The 20,278-nt window shown below is 41.4% G+C and overlaps 2 protein-coding genes across 7 annotated transcripts; one reads left to right on the forward strand and one right to left on the reverse strand.

The window, feature by feature from the left end:
- Window positions 1-127: 127 nt before the first annotated feature.
- xpo1b (exportin 1 (CRM1 homolog, yeast) b) lies at window positions 128-11,983 on the forward strand. 3 transcript variants are annotated; one of them, XM_077612977.1, is made up of 25 exons: window positions 128-260; window positions 1,606-1,737; window positions 1,899-2,000; window positions 2,781-2,853; window positions 3,737-3,798; window positions 4,183-4,227; window positions 5,029-5,210; window positions 5,296-5,344; window positions 5,425-5,544; window positions 5,636-5,764; window positions 5,859-6,017; window positions 6,099-6,296; window positions 6,444-6,582; window positions 6,774-6,955; window positions 7,351-7,507; window positions 7,589-7,752; window positions 7,824-7,958; window positions 8,137-8,329; window positions 8,862-8,968; window positions 9,296-9,490; window positions 9,566-9,734; window positions 9,853-9,987; window positions 10,063-10,222; window positions 10,573-10,669; window positions 10,737-11,983. In XM_077612977.1, the coding sequence occupies exons 2-25, from the start codon at window positions 1,612-1,614 to the stop codon at window positions 10,881-10,883; spliced, it is 3,225 nt and encodes a 1,074-aa protein (XP_077469103.1). In that variant the 5' UTR covers window positions 128-260; window positions 1,606-1,611; the 3' UTR covers window positions 10,884-11,983. The 3 variants fall into 3 exon arrangements, with proteins under 3 accessions (XP_077469103.1, XP_077469102.1, XP_077469104.1); XM_077612976.1 differs by having other exon boundaries at window positions 140-511; XM_077612978.1 differs by having other exon boundaries at window positions 140-511; window positions 8,137-8,320.
- On the reverse strand, window positions 11,512-19,971 carry sanbr (SANT and BTB domain regulator of CSR). 4 transcript variants are annotated; one of them, XM_077612982.1, is made up of 21 exons: window positions 19,837-19,971; window positions 19,339-19,490; window positions 19,067-19,232; window positions 18,854-18,953; window positions 18,545-18,771; window positions 18,325-18,383; window positions 17,654-17,814; window positions 17,432-17,518; window positions 17,022-17,132; window positions 16,805-16,928; window positions 16,579-16,737; window positions 16,346-16,488; window positions 16,013-16,100; window positions 15,905-15,937; window positions 15,476-15,575; window positions 14,297-14,385; window positions 14,171-14,199; window positions 14,007-14,080; window positions 12,945-13,033; window positions 12,783-12,859; window positions 11,512-12,551 (listed from the first exon to the last, which is right to left on the reverse strand). In XM_077612982.1, the coding sequence occupies exons 2-21, from the start codon at window positions 19,486-19,488 to the stop codon at window positions 12,506-12,508; spliced, it is 2,112 nt and encodes a 703-aa protein (XP_077469108.1). In that variant the 5' UTR covers window positions 19,489-19,490; window positions 19,837-19,971; the 3' UTR covers window positions 11,512-12,505. The 4 variants fall into 4 exon arrangements, with proteins under 4 accessions (XP_077469108.1, XP_077469105.1, XP_077469109.1 ...); XM_077612979.1 differs by having other exon boundaries at window positions 12,783-12,882; XM_077612983.1 differs by lacking the exon at window positions 15,905-15,937 and having other exon boundaries at window positions 12,783-12,882.
- Window positions 19,972-20,278: the final 307 nt, after the last annotated feature.

Consider the following 20,278-nt stretch of genomic DNA (forward strand, 5'->3'; position numbering starts at 1 on the left):
TGGACAGGTTCATTGTCCAATGAGAGCACAGCCGGGATTTCTCCGCCAAAGCTACAGCCAATCACCGCGCGAAGTGGGCGGAACACCAGTCCAAACTTTACGCGGCGCCATCGGCTGAAAACTAAACCGAGATGGAATCTCCCAGTCTGAACCGGTTTCAACCGGTTGCGAGTTAGTTGCTTGAGAGAGGAAAGGAGGCGCAGGCACACAACCTCCATACCGCCCCGCTGGAAATTTATTAAGAGTAACGAATTTATTAGGTTTGTGACTCGAGGTTTGCTTTGTTTCTTAAAATGTCTTGGAGTGACAGCTTGCTGTCGCGATAGTAGTTTTGGTATCCACATCAGTGGTCATTATAGCAGTCAGACATCCCTCGCTGCTGGAGCTGGAGATAGTCAACGCTGCAGAAATAGGAAGCCTTTTCTTATCAACTGTGATTCTCAAGTGCTCACTATATCTCGTACATTCTTTGGCTAACGCTACACTTTTCAATCAGAGCTTCGGACTTTAGGTACGTAAACTGAGCCAAGTGCAAAACCGCTAAGTTGTCGAAAGGCCGGTTGTATTCATTCATAAGTAGCGGAAATGCTATTGTTTAATGTCTTTATTTGTTTAGCGTTTCGCCGTGCTCGTGAAACTGCTCTTAAATGACATAGCATAGTTGGGCTCAGGAAATAGCCATGCGCGGGGCGAGCGTGGTCTTTCTGTTGAAGGTGGAAGTTACGCGTGGGGTCCGAATTGTGTTTGAACTTGATTTGGAATCGACGTTGTTTGATTAAATCCACGCCGCTCCCACCTCGCCAGCATCACTCGTGTACGTGATGGCAGCGGATGTCAAGTTGGTGTTGCTAGGCACTCTTCTTGCTCGCCACTGTAAGCCTTTTTGTCACGTGTCATGCGTATACAGCCAACCATCTTAAAGGCACTAACTGTATATTTCAGGGGAAACAAGCTAAAGCACACACAAAAAGCTCAATCTACTTAAGGATAATTGATGGCGTCTTGAATATGTAGCGGTGGGAGGGGTTGTACAACGCCATTGCTGACCACATGGGATCTGTGAGCCACTCCACATCGTCACAAAATAAGCCGAAGGGCAATTTTAATGTCTCGCATGCTGTGTGTGAAGTTGTGCAGAATGAACGCTGACAAGGCAGTTGCCCTTGCTATTGTCAACACGATTGTTAATTGCTCGCACTTTTTATTTGTGGGGGCTGGGGGTGGACTTTGGATGGTTTGCGCTGTTTCTTAAAGATGTAAACAAAGTGACGTCGAGTTGTGTATCCGACACGTGGCTTGGTTAACTACTTCACAATCAAATAGAGAGCATAGTAGCCGAGGTGCAATATACAAATAGTAGTATCATATTTTCCCGTCCTAGTCAACATCTGAGCAGAACGTTTCTGAATCTGACAATTTGATATCGTTGTGATGGCTTTAGTTCATTTTCAGGGTTGTTGACAGTTGGTAAGTCGAGGGATGTTGTTGTTGTTTGATTGTCACCTGTTTGGAATTGTTTCAAAACACATGGTGCACATGACTTTGCCTGTTGAATGAGTTTGTTGCTTCCATGACCCCTCCTCTCCTTTCCTGTGGTTGTTGCAGAGCTCTATGCCAGCAATTATGACAATGTTAGCAGACCATGCAGCACAGCAGCTGCTGGACTTCAACCAGAAATTGGATATCAACCTGCTGGATAATGTGGTGAACTGTCTATATCACGGAGTCGGCCCACAGGTATATCATGTTGCAACTTACAATTTTGGTGATTTCCATGACATCGTCATTCACCGAATTTCAAAGCTCCAATCTCAGCATCAGCCTTTGTGTAGCCTAAATTGAATCCCCCTCCCTTGTAAATGAATGTAATTCAATAGTCTTGAATGAATCTATTTCAGCAAAGGATGGCACAGGAAGTATTGACACACCTCAAAGAACACCCCGATGCCTGGACAAGAGTGGACACAATCCTGGAGTTCTCACAAAATATGAACACGAAAGTAAGCAGAGTTCAGCACTGTACATTTGTAGAAGTAAGGTGTGCAACACCAGCAATCAAATTGTAGTATAAATTAAGTGCTGAGTTGTTTGATGGAAGCATGAAGTCGAATATAATCTACTCTGAAACATTGGCGGACCAGAAAAAGAAACCCCCAACTGTCACAACAGTAAAGCATTTTTTTTAAAAACGCTTTGTCTCAAGGAGATGGACAACCATTCACACACACACTCATACCTAGAGGCAATAGAGTGTTAATAGACATCATAGAGTTTCAAAAACATTTTGATCGAAACAAAAAAGGTTTAATTAGCCTGAACGTGTTTCCTGATTTTAAATAATTTTATTTTAATTAAAGTCTAAGGCTTGGGCTGCACTCTGCATAAGAAATGTTAACATTATTGATATTTTTGCTTTTCTGCAAACATTGGGAAAACCGTTTATGCTGCTCAATCTGTGGCCTGTGTTCATCAGATAAAAGGTGCATTTAGAATAGGTCTAAAATATGTACCTCTTTTGGCCTTAGACCTACACAAATGCAATGGATTAATTGTACTGCCTGGTCTGTAATGACCATGCAAGAAATGGCAATACCTGAGTTTACTCCACACAGAAAAAAATGCATAATCTATGTGAAAGATGGGCAGTCCGAACAATACTAGAATCGGACTGTTACAGGCAATTTCCTTTGCTTAGCTGTTTTTACCCCAAAGTTCGCATCCTTTTTTTTCACTGTATTTGAACATTTGTTTCTGCTTTGCTTGTTTGTGCTTTTTTGCAGTACTATGCTCTGCAGATCCTGGAAACAGTTATTAAAACAAGATGGAAAATTCTTCCAAGGAACCAATGTGAAGGTACCCTTTTTTCCCCCAATTTGATTTCATAATCTCTCAAATTATACTACAATTCTTCACTCGTGCCATAGTTGCTGTCTAGTGGTCCCAAGAATGATCATTGGTAGCATTTGGAGAATCCTGAGTCTTTTATCTTAACACGCTGCTTTGCTGTAACAGACCATCACATATTCTAATAAAATTTCTCAATTTCTAATACAGGTGACCCTTATCTTCTCTGTTGTCATGACTATCATTCCCTGACTGATGAATTGCTGTTCTAGCTTGCTCTTAAGACAGTTTTGAGGTGGAAAACAGTCTAATTTAGCTTGGTCAGACCAGTACTGTACAATGGAAAAGCAGTTGGTTAATGTGTAGTGCACCATTAACCAAGCTCCACTTGGGGTTTCAACTTTTTTTTTTAAACCATGTGGTCCCTGTAGTATATTTTTAATTGAAGCAATTTCATCTTTCCCCCAGTGGGGCATGCTGATAAAACTGAAAATAAAATAAATCTCCATCAGTAACTAGAGCAGAGCTCAGACTAGTGCTGTCCAATTAATCAAAACTGCCATTTTGAGCTTCTAACCAAGGTATAGCTGCTCACTCAGATGCCGAACGCGGAAATTGATAATGTCTTTTCCAGCCTTGTGTCGCAGTACTGCATTGTTTTTAGATGCATTTGCATCACCCAACCATATGAATAATATATTAAATATATTCAGTATTCAATGACTCTTTGAATGGTTTAAAACATTTTTAATGCACTCCTCTCACGGTGACTATGTTGCTCTTGTATGGAAATGTAACTACGACAGGGTCCTCATCCCACACAGTTTTGCCAGTTTGTTGGTGTTCTCATAAATTATCAGTGAGTCAACAGTGTACCTTTTATGTTTTCTAGGGATTAAAAAGTATGTTGTCGGTCTCATCATTAAGACGTCATCTGATGCTGCAAATGTGGAGGTATGTAACATGGTTTCTATCTCCTGTGTGTGGATCCTGGTTGCGCGTGACCCCCGAATAATCAGGAAACTGGGGCTTTTGAGGTGCTTGTAACTAACTCTGCAACTCCCAGCTAAAGTGCCTGCTGAAAAAAAAAATTAAAATCCTTCGACGCTTTTAAACTGTCTCAAACATTTATTGATATTGCATAAAAATATCTACATCAAAGTAACTGGAGGAATGGACTGACTTTTTTCCTGGTTAGATGGTGGTAGGATTTTTCTCGTGTTCTTTATCCACATTATTTAAGAACCTTTTTACAACCTTATTATTGACATTCACTACTGTCAGTAATGTTGTCCCAGAAATAAAGAGAAGCTCATGTTTTGTGTTTCAACTTTTTAGAAAGAAAAAGTGTACATTGGAAAGCTGAACATGATACTTGTTCAGGTAAGTCCTAGAAAATTATTTTTACTCGTAATGGATGTAAGGAAGAGAAGACTTTTTATAGCAACTTCCACGTAATGGTTCTCCAAGAGCTCAAAATACGTCATAAGAGGTGTAGAAAAACATGTCACAAAACTGTATCCTTTAAAATCTGTCCAGACAGTTTTTATTTTCAGTATTTCATGATCTAAAATAATGACTCACCTTAATAGTCCAATGCGCATTAGTAAAGGGGGTGGTTTAGCGAAGTTATAGGCTCCATAAAAATCTTGGTAGCTAAAAATAATAAGTGTTCTTGATCTGTTAGTCTTAAGTGATCTACATGCACTATAAAAGGATCCACTTTTGCAGGGGTTAATAATCAACAGGTAATAATAATTTACATCAAATCCTCTGTTGTGCAGCGGTGCACTAGTTTGATATGTAACCTGGGAGTTGGTATGTTCTTTTATTTTCATTATTATTCTTTTCTTCAGTTCATTGCAAAAATTGGTGGGGGTTGGAGAGGGTGATTTCACCTATGTTCACGATGCAGAGAACCATATCAAGTTTTTAGTCAATTCTTAACTTGAGTCATTAGTTGACTCAAATGAAGAACCATGCTTCTAGTAAATCAACAACGTAACCTTTCAGTAAGATTGCGTTTTACTCTGTCAAATGGGTTTTAGGGGCACACACTGTACTTATTTTAAGGATGACCTATTTTTAGTCACAAAAATTGACTTCACTCTTTCATCTGTAATTTTGAGCACATTTGCTTCTCTGTAGAAACGGTTTGAATCATTGTGCTGTGTGATTGTGTAGATCTTGAAGCAGGAGTGGCCTAAGCACTGGCCCACATTCATCAGTGATATTGTAGGAGCAAGTCGAACCAGTGAAAGTCTGTGTCAGAACAATATGGTCATTCTCAAACTCCTCAGCGAGGAGGTCTTCGACTTCTCCAGTGGCCAAATGACCCAGGTCAAAGCCAAACATTTAAAAGACAGGTTAGTCGAGTACTAATATACTTAAATACACAAGACTTGGTATCAGCTGTGGCCAGTCCATAATATGTCCTTGTGTGTCTTTCAGTATGTGCAATGAATTCTCCCAGATATTCCAGCTTTGCCAGTTTGTAATGGTATGTGAAGCCCAGTCCCTTATCATAACATTGTTGTTTCCAGACTGTTCATTTTAAATATGATCATATTGTACCTCTAGGAAAATTCTCAGAATGCTCCATTGGTCCACGCTACTTTGGAGACCCTCTTACGTTTCCTCAACTGGATTCCGTTGGGTTATATCTTTGAAACAAAGCTAATCAGCACATTAGTATATAAGGTAGGAACGCCCGGAGTGAGAGAGCGAGGGCGAGGGGATGGGGTTTCATGCAGGTATTTTATAGCTCAATATCTCTTTTGATTGTTTCTAGTTCTTGAACGTGCCCATGTTCCGCAATGTGACGTTGAAGTGTTTGACAGAAATTGCCGGAGTAAGCGTCAGCCAGTACGAAGAGCAGTTTGTCACACTCTTCACTCTGACAATGTGTCAGCTCAAGCAGGTGACCTTCATGATAGACTCTGTTAAGCACAATAGCAAGTTGTCCTTTTAGGCCTATACAAAGTCAAAATCTAATCCAATTCCTCGTTGTTTAGATGCTTCCCCTCAATACTAACATCCGGCTGGCCTATGCCAATGGGAAGGATGATGAGCAGAACTTTATCCAGAACCTCAGTCTCTTCCTCTGTACTTTCCTAAAAGAGCACGGAACGCTCATTGAACAGCGGCTCAACCTGAGAGAAACATTAATGGAGGTAAGGCGCAGGTCACGAATAGAGCTGGGGACAACATAACAGAATCCGAACAGGTGCTGACTTGAGCTGCTCCTGCTTCAGGCACTTCACTATATGCTGCTGGTATCAGAAGTGGAAGAGACTGAGATTTTTAAAATTTGTCTGGAATACTGGAACCACCTGGCTGCCGAGCTTTACAGAGAGAGTCCTTTCTCCACATCTACATCACCGTTGCTATCTGGCAACCAGCACTTTGACGTGCCGCCACGAAGGCAACTCTACCTACCAGTGCTGTCCAAGGTAACACGTGCGCCAAATAAATACCTTGAAATTCATTCATCCTTTTAACTGTTCTGTGCCGCACTCTCAAACGACTAGTTTTGTCATTACAAGACGTGCTATTGTGGCTGAACCTGTCACTGAAAATATAATTTTCTTGCCAAACAGGTGCGTCTCTTGATGGTGAGTCGGATGGCCAAACCAGAGGAAGTACTGGTGGTGGAGAATGATCAGGGGGAGGTGGTTAGAGAGTTTATGAAGGATACCGATTCTATAAACCTCTACAAAAACATGAGGGAAACACTTGGTGAGTCTTTCATGGACCCAATTCAGGCCTTCTTTTTAAATCTGTGCGAACTTGACAGAAACTGACGTTTTTTCCATGCATACTTATTGCTCACGTCCAAACAACAAATATTACAATGTGACTTGTCTCCCGCTTGACCAGCTGCAGATGATGTTCTCCAGTGAAATTCTGATCATGAATGTTTCTTGCAGTGTACCTGACTCACTTGGACTATGCAGACACAGAGCGCATCATGACTGAAAAGCTTCACAACCAGGTGAATGGTACTGAGTGGTCCTGGAAGAATCTCAACACTTTGTGTTGGGCCATTGGATCCATCAGCGGTGCGATGCATGAAGAGGATGAAAAGCGATTCTTGGTCACAGTCATTAAGGTATTTTTAAGAAGTCGCTAATGAATGAAGTTTAATTGTGAGACAAAAGTAGAGGATAACGAAAAGCTCTTAGAAATATCTAAGATATTAGATATAACTTTGTCACATTTCACTCTTAATAGCAACAAATTGGGATGTTAACATGACAGGAATCCAAGTTATACATATTTATATGTATGTATTTGTATATGTATGTTTAATACAATTACAATTGCAACATTGCAATTCTGTGACAGGCTTGTTCACATTAACCATGAGATGTCATCATTGCGCTTCCAAACATTAAGAAGCAGTCAGAATGTGTACTTTTTTTTTCTTTTCTAGCACTGTTTTATTTAGCTTGGCTAGGCTTATGAAGTGCCGGAGTAAACCTTGTTATCACCTGTTTGTTCTAGGATTTGCTTGGTCTGTGTGAACAGAAAAGAGGAAAGGACAACAAGGCCATAATTGCCTCCAACATCATGTATATTGTCGGCCAGTATCCTCGCTTTCTCAGAGCTCATTGGAAGTTCCTCAAAACGGTGGTCAACAAGCTCTTCGAGTTCATGCACGGTGAGGTTTTGAAGGTGGCCAATTTTTTTCAGCGTCACACTTCCGCTTTAATAATCTTGCCAACCGCCACTTTGTCATCAGAGACCCACGATGGAGTTCAAGACATGGCCTGCGACACGTTCATCAAGATCGCTCAAAAGTGCCGGCGCCACTTCATCCAAGTACAAGTGGGAGAGGTGATGCCCTTCATTGACGAGATCCTCAATAACATCAACACCATCATCTGTGACCTACAGCCGCAGCAGGTCAGTACAGAGACGAGCTCGAGTTTCACAGTTGTCACATTCCGCTCACCTTAATCTGGCTTGTGTCCAAGGTGCACACGTTCTACGAAGCCGTGGGTTACATGATCGGCGCCCAGACAGACCAAGCTGTGCAGGAGCACCTTATCGACAAGTACATGTTGCTGCCTAACCAAGTGTGGGACAGTATTATCCAGCAGGCCACCAAGGTAACTCCTATACTTGTTAGACTTGCAAGGTGTCCGTCAGGTATTTAACTTTCGGGTTGTTTAACATTTTGAAGTCATCCTAAATGTACGGCCCTACAGGCTCACATTTTGTGAAACACTTTTTGGCCTCAGTCAATCTCATCCTTTGGTCTTTTTCTCCTGCTGCATTCACCCTCAGAATGTGGACATTTTGAAGGATCCGGAGACCGTGAAACAACTAGGCAGCATTCTGAAGACCAACGTCCGCGCCTGTAAGGCTGTCGGACACCCATTTGTCATCCAACTTGGACGGATTTACCTCGACATGCTCAATGTGTACAAGTGCCTCAGCGAGAACATATCTGCTGCCATTCAGACAAATGGTATGGGAGGTGTGTGTTCATTATATGGCATTTGTGAATGGACTTTGGAGATTTTTGAGGACTACATTTAAATTCAACTTGACGATTTGAGTCTTCTGACCTCCTATTTCACGTAAACAAATTTGCTCATTGGGTAGCTTTTCTGGACTGACATCAGGAAAGAGAATATCTTGAAAAAATAAATAAATGAACTCCCTTCTACAAAGGCAGTCTGGTGGGAAACTTTTACATTAAAATTGCAAAACTAGGCAAACCTCTTGCAATGACCCCCACTGTTGGTTGCTTGCAAGCTATGCAGTTCTTAAATCCAGGTGAAGCGACTAAAGTACAATTCACATTGACAATTAGACCAATATTTTATCAGGATCCGAATAACATTTATGGCTTGAACTCATAAAGGTCGAATATTCTAGCCATACCTACACCTTAGAGTTGAGTAGTCAGGTGGTGCCACCAGAAGGTGAACTCGGTCAGCAAAATCTTTTCCATCTGATTGAAGTGCTTATGTCGGTTTTAACGTACTGCTCTGCGTGTGGCGCAGGAGAGATGGTGACCAAGCAGCCGCTGATCCGGAGCATGAGGACGGTGAAACGGGAGACCCTGAAACTGATCTCGGGTTGGGTCAGCCGATCTAATGATCCGCAGATGGTGAGAAATTGTGACAAATTTTGGACCCTGTAGACACCAGCGAACTCCCACAGCTGTTGAAATGAACACATACGTAGGCCTAAACTTGGCAAATGACACACTTTGAGTAGAAGCTTTTTAACGCATTGGCCGTCATTGACGACGATGGGCATTTGAACTGGGAGGGCCAGCCCCCCAAGTTCAAGTGGAGTTGACATCTACTAGTGATAAACTAATTTAAATCCACAGGACAACGATGCAAAGAAACACATGATCAAATGTCATTCAACAGCAATGGCGCGACAACGTCTTCTATTCTCAATAGCCGTTTTTTTTGTCTCTTTGCAGGTTGGAGAGAATTTTGTCCCCCCGCTGTTGGACGCCGTCCTCATCGACTATCAACGCAACGTGCCGGCTGCCCGCGAGCCCGAGGTTCTCAGCACCATGGCCACCATTGTCAACAAGCTGGGAGGGCACATCACCACGGAGATACCCCAAATCTTTGATGCTGTCTTCGAGTGCACTCTAAATATGATCAACAAAGTATGGTCGACCTTGTAACGTCATTTATAGTCTTTCAACTGGGCTCGAAATAAGGAGTCTTTATTGTTTGAGCAGAACTTTGAAGAGTACCCCGAGCATCGAACCCACTTCTTCTACCTGCTCCAAGCCGTCAACTCGCACTGCTTCCCCGCCTTCCTCGCCATCCCTCCAGCCCAGTTCAAATTGGTGCTGGACTCCATCATCTGGGCCTTCAAACACACCATGAGGAACGTCGCCGACACCGGTAAGATCTCCGGACTCGCCGTGCCTCGCTCCTAACTTTTGGGAAGCGAAAAGCGCAGGTATGATCGAAGGGGCGTCCACTGCCAGTAATGCACACGCCGTTTTCACCCCTCGAACAGGTCTTCAGATTCTCTATACCATGCTTCAAAATGTGGCTCAGGAGGAAGCCGCCGCTCAGAGTTTCTACCAGACGTATTTCTGTGACATTCTCCAGCACATCTTCTCGGTGGTCACTGACACGTCTCACACCGCCGGTACGTTCGCACGCGTCGTGGCAGCAGAGATTCGCAATCATGCAGCCCTAACGTGGATTTGTGCATTGCCCTCAGGTTTGACCATGCACGCGTCCATCTTGGCCTACATGTTCAACCTTGTGGAAGAAGGCAAGATCACTACTGCACTGAACCCCGCCTCTCCCGCCAACAACCAAGTTTTTATTCAGGAGTACGTGGCCAACTTGCTCAAGACGGCCTTCCCTCACCTGCAGGAGTAAGTCGGCATCCAAGGATTCATCCATTCCATAAATAGTCTTATCAAAGTCGTCGATGACTAGTTTGAGAAGTGATTCTTTATTAGAGACTGGTTTCGACCACAGAATTGTCTATATTCTTTTGAGCCACTTGACTTATGTATTATTTATTTAACTTAGTAAATAACATGTTTTGTAGCTGATCTGATTATTGACCAATTGCAAAAATTGGTGTGTTCAAAAGCATTGGAGTTCGTCTATTACCTTAAACGGCTGCGAATGAGTTATTACATTTACTTACTTTAAATGTTCTTCTTCTGCCTATTTTTTCATTTCTCTGAACTAACGTGACATTTTGGTTGTGCCGTAGTGCTCAGGTGAAGGTATTTGTAACTGGCCTGTTCAGCCTCAACCAGGACATTCCTGCCTTCAAGGAGCACCTTAGGGACTTCCTCGTACAGATCAAGGTAAAGAAACAGCGTCCCCGTTTAGCCGAGATCACTCCGTGTAACCGCCCGTCTTGCTGCCCGATAGGAATTTGCCGGCGAGGACACGACGGACTTGTTCCTGGAGGAGAGGGAAGCGTCGCTTCGGCAGGCTCAGGAAGAGAAACACAAAATCCAAATGTCTGTTCCGGGCATCCTCAACCCCCACGAGATCCCCGAGGAGATGTGTGACTGATCCCCCGCTCGGCCAGCCGGCCTCCGTTGAACTGTCCGACTAACTCAACTAACCACAGCAAAGACAACAAAAGCCGAGAGCTTGGCGCTTGGGTGTGAAAGCGGGGGCTCCGCCTCCGCCCGTGCAAAACAACGCCAACGTGTAAATGGACCGTGGCCCTTTTTACATAATCCACGTTTTGTATGAAGACTTTCCCCTCTAAATCTCTTTCCACAACCTGCGTTTTACCAGTCAGGCTCGTCACTGAACTGCATGATCAAGTCAACAGTCTTGTTTTAGTCGCACCACCGCTTCCTTCCCATATACTTGTTGATATATAAATATATATATATTTGACATATATATATATTTATATGAGAGTTTTTTCCCGTTTCCCGTTTTTTGTTCCGCATCACGGCTTGTAGAGTTGGAAGGTCGTTTCGAGGCACATACCGCACCGCTCGGTGGGAGGAAGGAACGAATGCAGCGGCTAATGAATGAAGGCTTAAAAGATGGCAGCATCTTTCATTGCGAGTTGTGCCGCATCCGACGGCAAAGTTGTTTGAACATTTTTCTAAGGAACGCAACTATGTGCATATCATCCCAATTGTATAGCATCTTTAATACCATGGGAACATTTTTTTTCCTCTTATTCTATTGTTTCTTTGGAGTGTGTGTGTGTGTGTTTGTAAATGTGTGCGCGCGTGCGATTGGGTACTGTCGCGTAGTCGACATCGGGCTTTTGTTTTCCTCTAAGAGGATTGTTGCTCATTTTTGAACCTTTGTGAATGGGATGTTTTAGAGAAGTGGCACAGGTATTTATGGGTTCTTGGTTGTCGGCTTTCAACATGTTCAATTCAACTCATTTAGATTGTTTACTACGCTGTAGTGAGTCAAGACACTACCGATAGAGCAAAAATGACAAATAATTTGGGTTTACATTTAATTTTGTATTTTTGCGTTTTTCATTCACGTGTTCTAAGTTCTGGCCAAACAAACGATTAGGCTAAAGAATGTATAAATTCCTAATAAGTACCCAGTCTCTAATGGCAAATATCCCTTCTTAAGGTGTTACATTTGTTGTGAATTTTTTTGAACTGATTAAAAAATTTAGAGTTTTACTAGCTTCGGCGTTATTTGTCCAATGTCAAAGAAACGCTCAAATCTATTAAGATCTTTTTATTTGTGTTAAAAGCAGTGTTGAAGAGCGCATATGTGAAGTGAAAGTGATGAGGTTGATGATGGGAGGTCGCAGAGCCCACCAATCGCGTGAGTTCACCTTGTTTCATCTTTTGTACTCTGGTGGACAGATGAGCCGGACCAAGAAACAGAGCTACTATAATACACTCTCATGTTGTCCTTTCCCAAGCCCCTCCTTGTTTGTGGTCCAAAAATAAATCCTCCAAGAAACACTTGAGATGTGCAACCAAGTCAGAGTGGCGCTTTCTGCGAGCTCCTTGTTTTTGAAGGACTGAGTGCAGCTGCACAAACAAACTGTGCACCACGTGATGATCCCCTCACGGTCACCTGAGTTTAGCAGCAGGGATGCCGCTCGATTGCCGCTTCACGACCCTTTGGTGTGAAAAGGGGGTGCAATGGGGGGTTTCAACTCATGACCACATAGCAAGCGGACATGTCAGCCATCACTTCTCGATGTTTGTCCGTATCTGAGCGTAACGTAATTTTGGCCTACGAGGGGACACAGAAAAACATGTATCAGTCATTTTTGGATATTTTGCACGAGTAAACCCAAGTCTCGAAGCTGAAGAGCAAAAAAAAAGTTTAGTGTTTGATAAAACTTAACTTTAAACTACATGTACTTTTGAAATGTAGACGTATAGTTCATTGCAAAATGATTGGAAGTCTATCGCCGTCAATGGCGAAAAAGGAATTTAAAAAAAATGCTCTGGCCATCATCACCTAGGCGTCTTGTCTTGTCGGCCTTGAGTGGCACTCTTGAATTGTGCCTCCAGTCTGCTGTAGATTCCCCCTGCTGGCTGTGGCGTAGACGTACGAAAGACTATAAATCCAAGTGGTCCATTGCCTGCACTGCGACACGATGCTCAACGCAAGCCGCCTCACCTCCTTAGTGTCCTTGGATCCGTTTTGCTCGTGGTCCCCAAAGCGCATCTTGGTGAGGTAATCAGTGATTTCAGCCATGCGACGCTGGTCTGTTAAGAAAAAGACGCACGTATGTCATGTTCGTGTGCATCACTAGGCCTATTTTAGGGGGGTTTCAGAAAAAAAGACCATAAATAGTAAGGCTTCTTTTCTTAAAAAATGACCATGTATAGTAAGGCTTTCTTTTTCTTAAAAAATGACCATGTATACTAAGCCTTTTTTTCTTTGAAAAAAAATACTATGTACAGTAAGGCTTTTTTTCCTTTAATAAATTACTTATATAGTAAGTTACTGTTGGATCAACCTAGATTTGATCCCAGGATCCTAGTATTACGAAGCCATCTCACTAATCACTTACGCCACCAGGACATATAACCCTGTGGTACCTTAAAAAAATGACTGTGTAGTAAGGCTTTTTTCTTTGAAAAATGACCATGTATAGTAAGGCTATTTTCTTTTAAAAAATGACCATGTAAAATGACTTTTTTTCTTTAAAAAATGACCATGTATACTAAGCCTTTTTTTCCCTAAAAAAAGGACTATGTACCGTAAGGCTTTTTTCGTTTAAAAATGACTTTATATAGTCAGTTACAGTTAAACCAATGTGGTCTTGAACCCAGGACCCGATTGTTGTGAGGCCATCGTACTAATCACTCACACCACCAGGACATATTACTCTGTGGTTTCTTTAAAAAAAGAGACCATGTATAGTAAGGCTTTTTTCTTTAAAAAAAGACCATGTACAGTAAGACTTTTTTCTTAAAAAATGACCATGTATAATAAGGCTTTTTTTCTTTATAAAAATATTACCATGTATAGTAAGGCTTTTTTTCTATAAAAATGACCATGTGTAAAGGCGTTTTTTTCTTAAAAATGACGATGTATTATAATGCTATAAAAAAATACCTTTTATCGTAAAAAACATGACTTCCAGGAGGCGAAGCCTCCCTTGTCCTCAGAACCTACTGACATCCCTGGTCTGACCTAATTATGTATTTCACCAACTCCTAAAAGTGTGTTTACCTTCCTCTCTCTGAGCATCTTGGTTGTACCGCATGGACCGAGAATTATCCCACTTAGTCTTCGAGATGCTCACTCTACAATTGCAAATACGTAAAGAGTCGCTGATATTGAACAGAAATATTGTGCCCTTAAAGTCAAATGCATTTTTTCACTTGAAAACTCACGTGAAAGAAGTGTTGTCTCTGCTTTGTGACTGTAAAGAAACCACAAGTTTGAAGTATTGTTATAGTCAACAACAATAGTAAAGGGTTCTAGTCACGTTCAGATTTTGTATCCAAACAAATACTCACTTTTTCTGTTTGTTTGACTTTTCTCTGAAGGTTTGGTGAGGACAATTGCTTTTTCAGAACTCTGTTATTCTTCTTGGCCTTCTTTGCAGCTGCACACACAAACAAGAAGATGAGAACATAATCATAGACGGATCTGACACCATCTGCCGGTCACAGAAAGAAATAGTTGAATCAAAGGTTGCATGAAAATAATATTCATTCCCAACCACATTTCTGAAAATATATGAAGGGCCACACTTCACTACCTACAAGCAAACCACACTTGACCAATTTTGCACCTCAATATGAAGTCAAATGGTTAAAAAAGTGCTCTAAATAGAAATGAGAGATAGTGCACGGTTACTTAGTTCCTATGAATAGCTATTCTTAGTTTGTACTGAGATTTTTGGTCATATCATTTTTACAGCTTCATGATGAAACATTACAATTTTACTTCACCATACTGAACAGGTTTGTTGCTTTTGGAAAAGGGGTCATCGATTAAGTTCTTGACTGAAATTATTGGTTTAAAGAACAACAAAACCCCATCTTGTTTTACACAATGATGAAGGAGAACTACAGCTCCTTCATCATCAGACAGTTAGGTCAGCCTGCGCCAACAAAGTGTTGCTTCCACCGTCTGGCTATTGCCATGGAAACGTGGCCCTAAATTGCGGTAATATTCTGGTAACGGCGTAGCTAGTGCTCATTGGATATATATATGTAATATAGTAGTATATCATTAGTTATTGATGACTACTCCTGCCAACTGTTTGGGAGTAATGCATGCAAGATTATTGCCAGCAAAACATATAATCTACACAGAACAAAGACAACACCATTTATTTCTATATTAATCAATCTATTATTCATATGATGCTAATTTAATATACACAAGTCTTAAAAGTCAAAACCTTTATTCATAACCTTTATTTTTCATAGCAACGGCTGCCAATTAATTAATTTTGTGTGCTTGTAACAATGGCATGAATGTGATTTTTAAAGCTATTTTCAAAAATAAACGCGCTTTGTTTGTTTTGGTTTATATTTGGCTAGCCATCTATGTTCTTTTAGTGTTTTTTAATGCCACGCAAAACCTTGAAAAGTGGGTTGTGATTAATCACTATGAGAACATGCTGGTCCCAGAGTGGACCAGTTTAGGAGTGCTCTCTTGATCTTCACACCAAGTAGCAACATCACCTTGCTTTTTGGACAACTCCTCTTCATCTCCCACCTCATCCTCGGTGACCTCAGACCCAGTTGTGTACTCGTCATCCTCTGAAGGGAGAGACTGCTGCCTCTGAAAGGACATGTTTGCATTGTACTAACTTGTTTTTGTTTTCTTATATTTTGGACAACAAAATGAGTATGATTGAACTCTCGGTGCCTTGTTCAACAGAACCTAATGACCTAATATAGAGCTATCAACACACATGTCAAACTGTTACAGCAATCACCAACATTGTTACTGGTATTAGTTCTGTAGGCACCATCACAAATAGGATGTTTCATACATTTATTGTTGTATCGTCATATTGCACAGCACTATAAACGAAATGAATGAAACTATCTAATTTGCAGTTTAGGGATTACCAGACTTTTTTTGTCATATAAAGTAAGCAGTCCTACCAGCTGCAGACTCCAGTTTTTTAAAAGAGAAAACTGGTTAAAAGAGAAAGGACCACATGTCAGAAATAGGAAAAGAGAAAAATGAAAGAGAGAATGAGAAGGTCTTACAGTGCTTAATTCTCCTCTTTGGATTTTGAGCAGTGCTGGTTCCAAGAGGACTTCACAGTCCTTCTCCACATTGGTTGGGCACGCCTCACTTCAAACACAAAGAGCTGGATTAAAAATATCACATTGACAAGGGTTTGTTTGCTACACACCAAGATTATTGCCAAATTCAATGACGAAAACTAGAAATGAAAAATACACTGGAATTACTCTATTTTATTAGTTAATTTATTTAACATTTCCTAGCAAATCTACTCTCAAAGCCTAATTAAAACCAACTGAATTAGAGAGAAAAAATCTACAGCAAACTATAAAACGTCCAAATGATACACTCACCTATCGGCAGGTGACGGGTCAGACACACAAACAGCATCTCTATGTAGCAGAAGATCATTGAGAACTCTGGTCTGAGCCGACATGGCTTCATCACACTCGTCCTCACTTGGCACGTTGACGATGTGGTCTCGCATTCTACAACCCTGAGAGCACACGTCAGCAAACACGCATTCACACTGACAGAAAACCCATAAACTGACATCAAGATATGCTTTCTTGTCCCTAAATTGTACCTTGGGCATCCCAGTGGGATCAAAGCGCAGTACCGTCTGATTGCAACAGGGGTAAATTCCCGTCCCATTCCAGCTTTTGTCCGTCCCTGCCCCAGCGTAGGGGTACGTCACACTTTCTGGGTGGTAGCGGCAACGGGTCAACTCGGCACACATAAACTCCTGCACACAACAAAACAACGTAAATAAGTCTTTCCTACTGGATTTTTTTCTCGTCATATACGCAAACCTGCTGGCAACGGGAGCATGTGAGGCAGTTGACGGTTCCCCAGATTCTCCAATAGACCAGCACCCACGACTTGAGCTCCTCGTACAGATTGCCAATGTATTCGTTGACATCCCAGTTTTTTTGTCTGCACAAAAATAGAAAATAATAGAAAAATAGAAAGAGATCTTTGAGTAGAATGAAGAGTGTGGAGTGGAGCTGAGAAGTTGCTTTGTCATACCTTGAATGTGTGAAGACAATCTCTCCATGTGAGTCAATGTTGAATGTGCCTGGAACACAAGAAATCTTCCTGTGTGTGTCTTCAGTCAGCATTTTCAAGCACAGACCACACCTAAATGTGTAAAAATAAATGATTTATTTGAAAACACATGCATAACGTGACCAAAAACACCAGCCTTGAATCCAAGTATAGTTATTGTAATAGTACGTTAATTTAAATTGAGTCAAGCAACTTCCTAAAATGAAGAATTCAAGTCTAACTTCAGCCCATGGACAGAGATAAAATATTCCTGATTTTACAATGAAGCTAAAGGAGTATCAAAACTTGGATATAAATGCTCAATTTTGCTTTCTATTTGTATTTCAAATGGCGAAAGCTATAAAAACAAATACAAATGTTTCTCTTTTCACCTGTAAAGTGTTGAGGCATTTCTTGGGGAATCGCGATTCTTGTAGTTTGGGTCAAAGAGGAGTTCAATTTTCTTTTGGAACAATTTGCTTTATAAAGTAAGGAGGGAAAAACAGTCATTTATCACTGGTCAATAAACAGCTAAACAGGACAAAATACATGGAAATGGGACGACATGGTGTAGAAAGTTGATGATGAACATCCATGATAATTGATAATAATACCTTTTGAACTTATCTTTCTTGTCCCTAATGTCATCTGCCTCGTTGTGGTTGAAGAACCCGGCGATCCGAGATACCAAATTACTGTTGATGCAGTTCATGCTGCAGGGCGTGGCAACGATGGCGCTCATGTGTTTGTGGCAATACTGGATACACTCCTCCACCTGCACATAGATTGACGCACAACAGAAATATTTATTACATTGTAGGACACGGTAAAAGCTCAAATATGATTATTAAATGAGCAAATTTTCAAAGTTAAAAGGGTATATATGCTCGCTGGGAATGACATGCCCATTGCGAAAGAAGATGGAGAAACTCCAGCACCCCTGTGATGTTTTCAAGGATAAGCAGTATGGATAATTACTATTACAAAAATAAATAAATAAAAATTCTCCATATACATTTAACGTTTTGACCCAATATTAAATTTTACACTGTGGATTTGATATTTTCTCATTTTTCATCCCATTTCCCGATACCCAGATATTGGTGTATTGAGGCTAGAGGTTACCAAAAATAAACTGTGACTTTTTTCAATGCAACACTGGAATCAAAATAAAGGTTTCCAAACGTTCCTGAAGATTTTGCTTGGCTTTTGCTTGGATCAGAAAAAGAAAGCGCTCTATAAAATCAAACAGCGATAACCCAGCGTTGCACATCACCACACTTACTAACGTGTCCATCTTCAAGAACTCGGAGGAGATCAGGATTGAGATCACATTGCTGGGCTCTGTAACCGACAAACACCATATGACCAAATAACAACACATGACGCACACAACACAGCGACCCACCAAACACAACAATAAGTCAAGCCAATTCACATCTGCGAGTGGCACCTCATTCAGTGCGTGGGATATGGAAACTGGAGGAATTGGCAGCATTTTATACCGAGCCGAGGTTTGTCCTTGGATGAGTTCCGCCTGACGTAGTTCATGAGCCAGTCGAAGATCTGAACGTCGCAGTGAACCGAGATGTCCACTTCTTCCCATCTCTGAGAGTCCACGGTCAAATACTCGGCAAAATAGCACATCTCTTTGATCAGGATTTCTCTGGGACATGTGAAATCCTGCTTCAAGTTCTTGGTCTCATCACACACGTGGATAACCATGTTGGGACTGCGTGGGGACAATTTTGCATCACTGATTTGCCATTGTGCCGTTTAATCGGCTATGTGAAAACAAGGAAGAGCTGCCTTACTCTTTTTGTTTGGGAGGTTTTTCATCATCCTCGGTCAAAACCTTTTTGTCCGTCCTTTCAGAAGCGCAATGACCTTTTCCTGTGGGTGTTGCTTTGCGGCCTGTGTAGACAGGAAATACACAGAGAGATTTGTATTGGATTTTAATTGCCAGGATGTTGTTATGGAATAGTAAAGTAGCTCACAAGGAGAAGTCTTTTGAGGAACTAAATTACCTGTAATGTTATTGGCACTCTGGTGACCTTGCATAGCCGCTGCTTCACCAGTGTCCAGAATAGTTGATACTGTATCTGAGGGGAGCCCTGTAATGACTGCATTACAATGGTCATCCACTTGGGGAAATCCTCCACAACTTTTTAACTCCTCAAAGCGAAGGGCACACTAAAACATGCAAAGCACGGCATGTTGTGAGAGTCACTGTCTGTTCTGAATTGGTTGGAATAAAAACCAGGACCCACCTGGGCCATTTGGCCAATAACGTATTTACCTCCTTGGGGGTGAAGCTTGGCACAATCTTGGCCACGCTCTCCCAGTCGATTGGCTGTGACAGTCCCCACAGGGAACCCAGCACCATGTCCAGAACTAGGACATTGTTGTCAAAGGGGAAATTGTTGTTGTCCAAGGAGCAGCGATTCATCTCTGATCAGAAAAACAGAACACAGATTCACTTTTGAGTGCACCCTATTTCCATTTGAAAAAAACAACAAGGTCATAATGTACAGGAAAAATAATGTATTACTAAAATCAGATATCTGTTGTGTGACACCCATCCTAAAAGTGTACATCTAATCATAGCTGTCAAAATGATAACATTTTATCACGATTTATCACGATTCTCGAGATTCACATATCTACATCGTCACATTGATGCTGAAAAGATGCTAACAGGCCGAGTCTCTCTACTGTGCAATTCTGAAAAAATCTAACATCTTTTCAAATCAATCGAGGCAGAAAATGATAGATGCGCAATGCATCCGTTGCATACTTATCTGCTACAAATGAAATCTTCTCCTTGAGATTCTTAGATGGAAATATGCCTGCGTGTGTTTTGTCATTGAGAATCGATGATGCTGATGCTGAGACGTCCTATCGGTGGTTAAGGGCATTGCTAATGCTGGCTATTTTGTGGGACGCGTGTTGCCTTCACTTTACCTAGTAATTTACGAACACAGTAAGACATGGCGGTCACTGTCATGGTTTTAGGGACTTTTTTTCTTCGTCCAAATTGACAACTGTTTTTATATACATTTAAGAGGTTCGATCAAATATGTTAAGCAAGAAATGAGGTTGGTAAAACTTACCTGCAAATATTTTTTTCCAATTGTTATTTTGAGCCTGAAGGTCGCTTTCGTCATTGGCCACAGAAAACATTTGACGCACCCGCAAACCAATACTAATATAAAATAAAATATTTACCAAATAGATGG

Source organism: Stigmatopora argus, chromosome 11, assembly GCF_051989625.1.
Source record: "Stigmatopora argus isolate UIUO_Sarg chromosome 11, RoL_Sarg_1.0, whole genome shotgun sequence".
NCBI lineage: Eukaryota > Metazoa > Chordata > Actinopteri > Syngnathiformes > Syngnathidae > Stigmatopora > Stigmatopora argus.

Excerpts from the sequence above, each read along its gene's own strand:
- sanbr (XM_077612979.1), bottom strand. The coding sequence starts at position 19,488 with ATGAATCGCTGCTCCTTGGACAACAACAATTTCCCCTTTGACAACAAT. Across the intron at positions 17,519-17,653 it reads AAGAAAGATAAGTTCAAAAG|CAAATTGTTCCAAAAGAAAA; the intron begins GTATTATTATCA and ends TACTTTATAAAG. Across the intron at positions 14,081-14,170 it reads AGAGACAACACTTCTTTCAC|AGTGAGCATCTCGAAGACTA; the intron begins GTGAGTTTTCAA and ends TTGCAATTGTAG.
- xpo1b (XM_077612977.1), top strand. The coding sequence starts at position 1,612 with ATGCCAGCAATTATGACAATGTTAGCAGACCATGCAGCACAGCAGCTG. Across the intron at positions 2,854-3,736 it reads TCCAAGGAACCAATGTGAAG|GGATTAAAAAGTATGTTGTC; the intron begins GTACCCTTTTTT and ends TATGTTTTCTAG. Across the intron at positions 6,583-6,773 it reads AAACATGAGGGAAACACTTG|TGTACCTGACTCACTTGGAC; the intron begins GTGAGTCTTTCA and ends TGTTTCTTGCAG.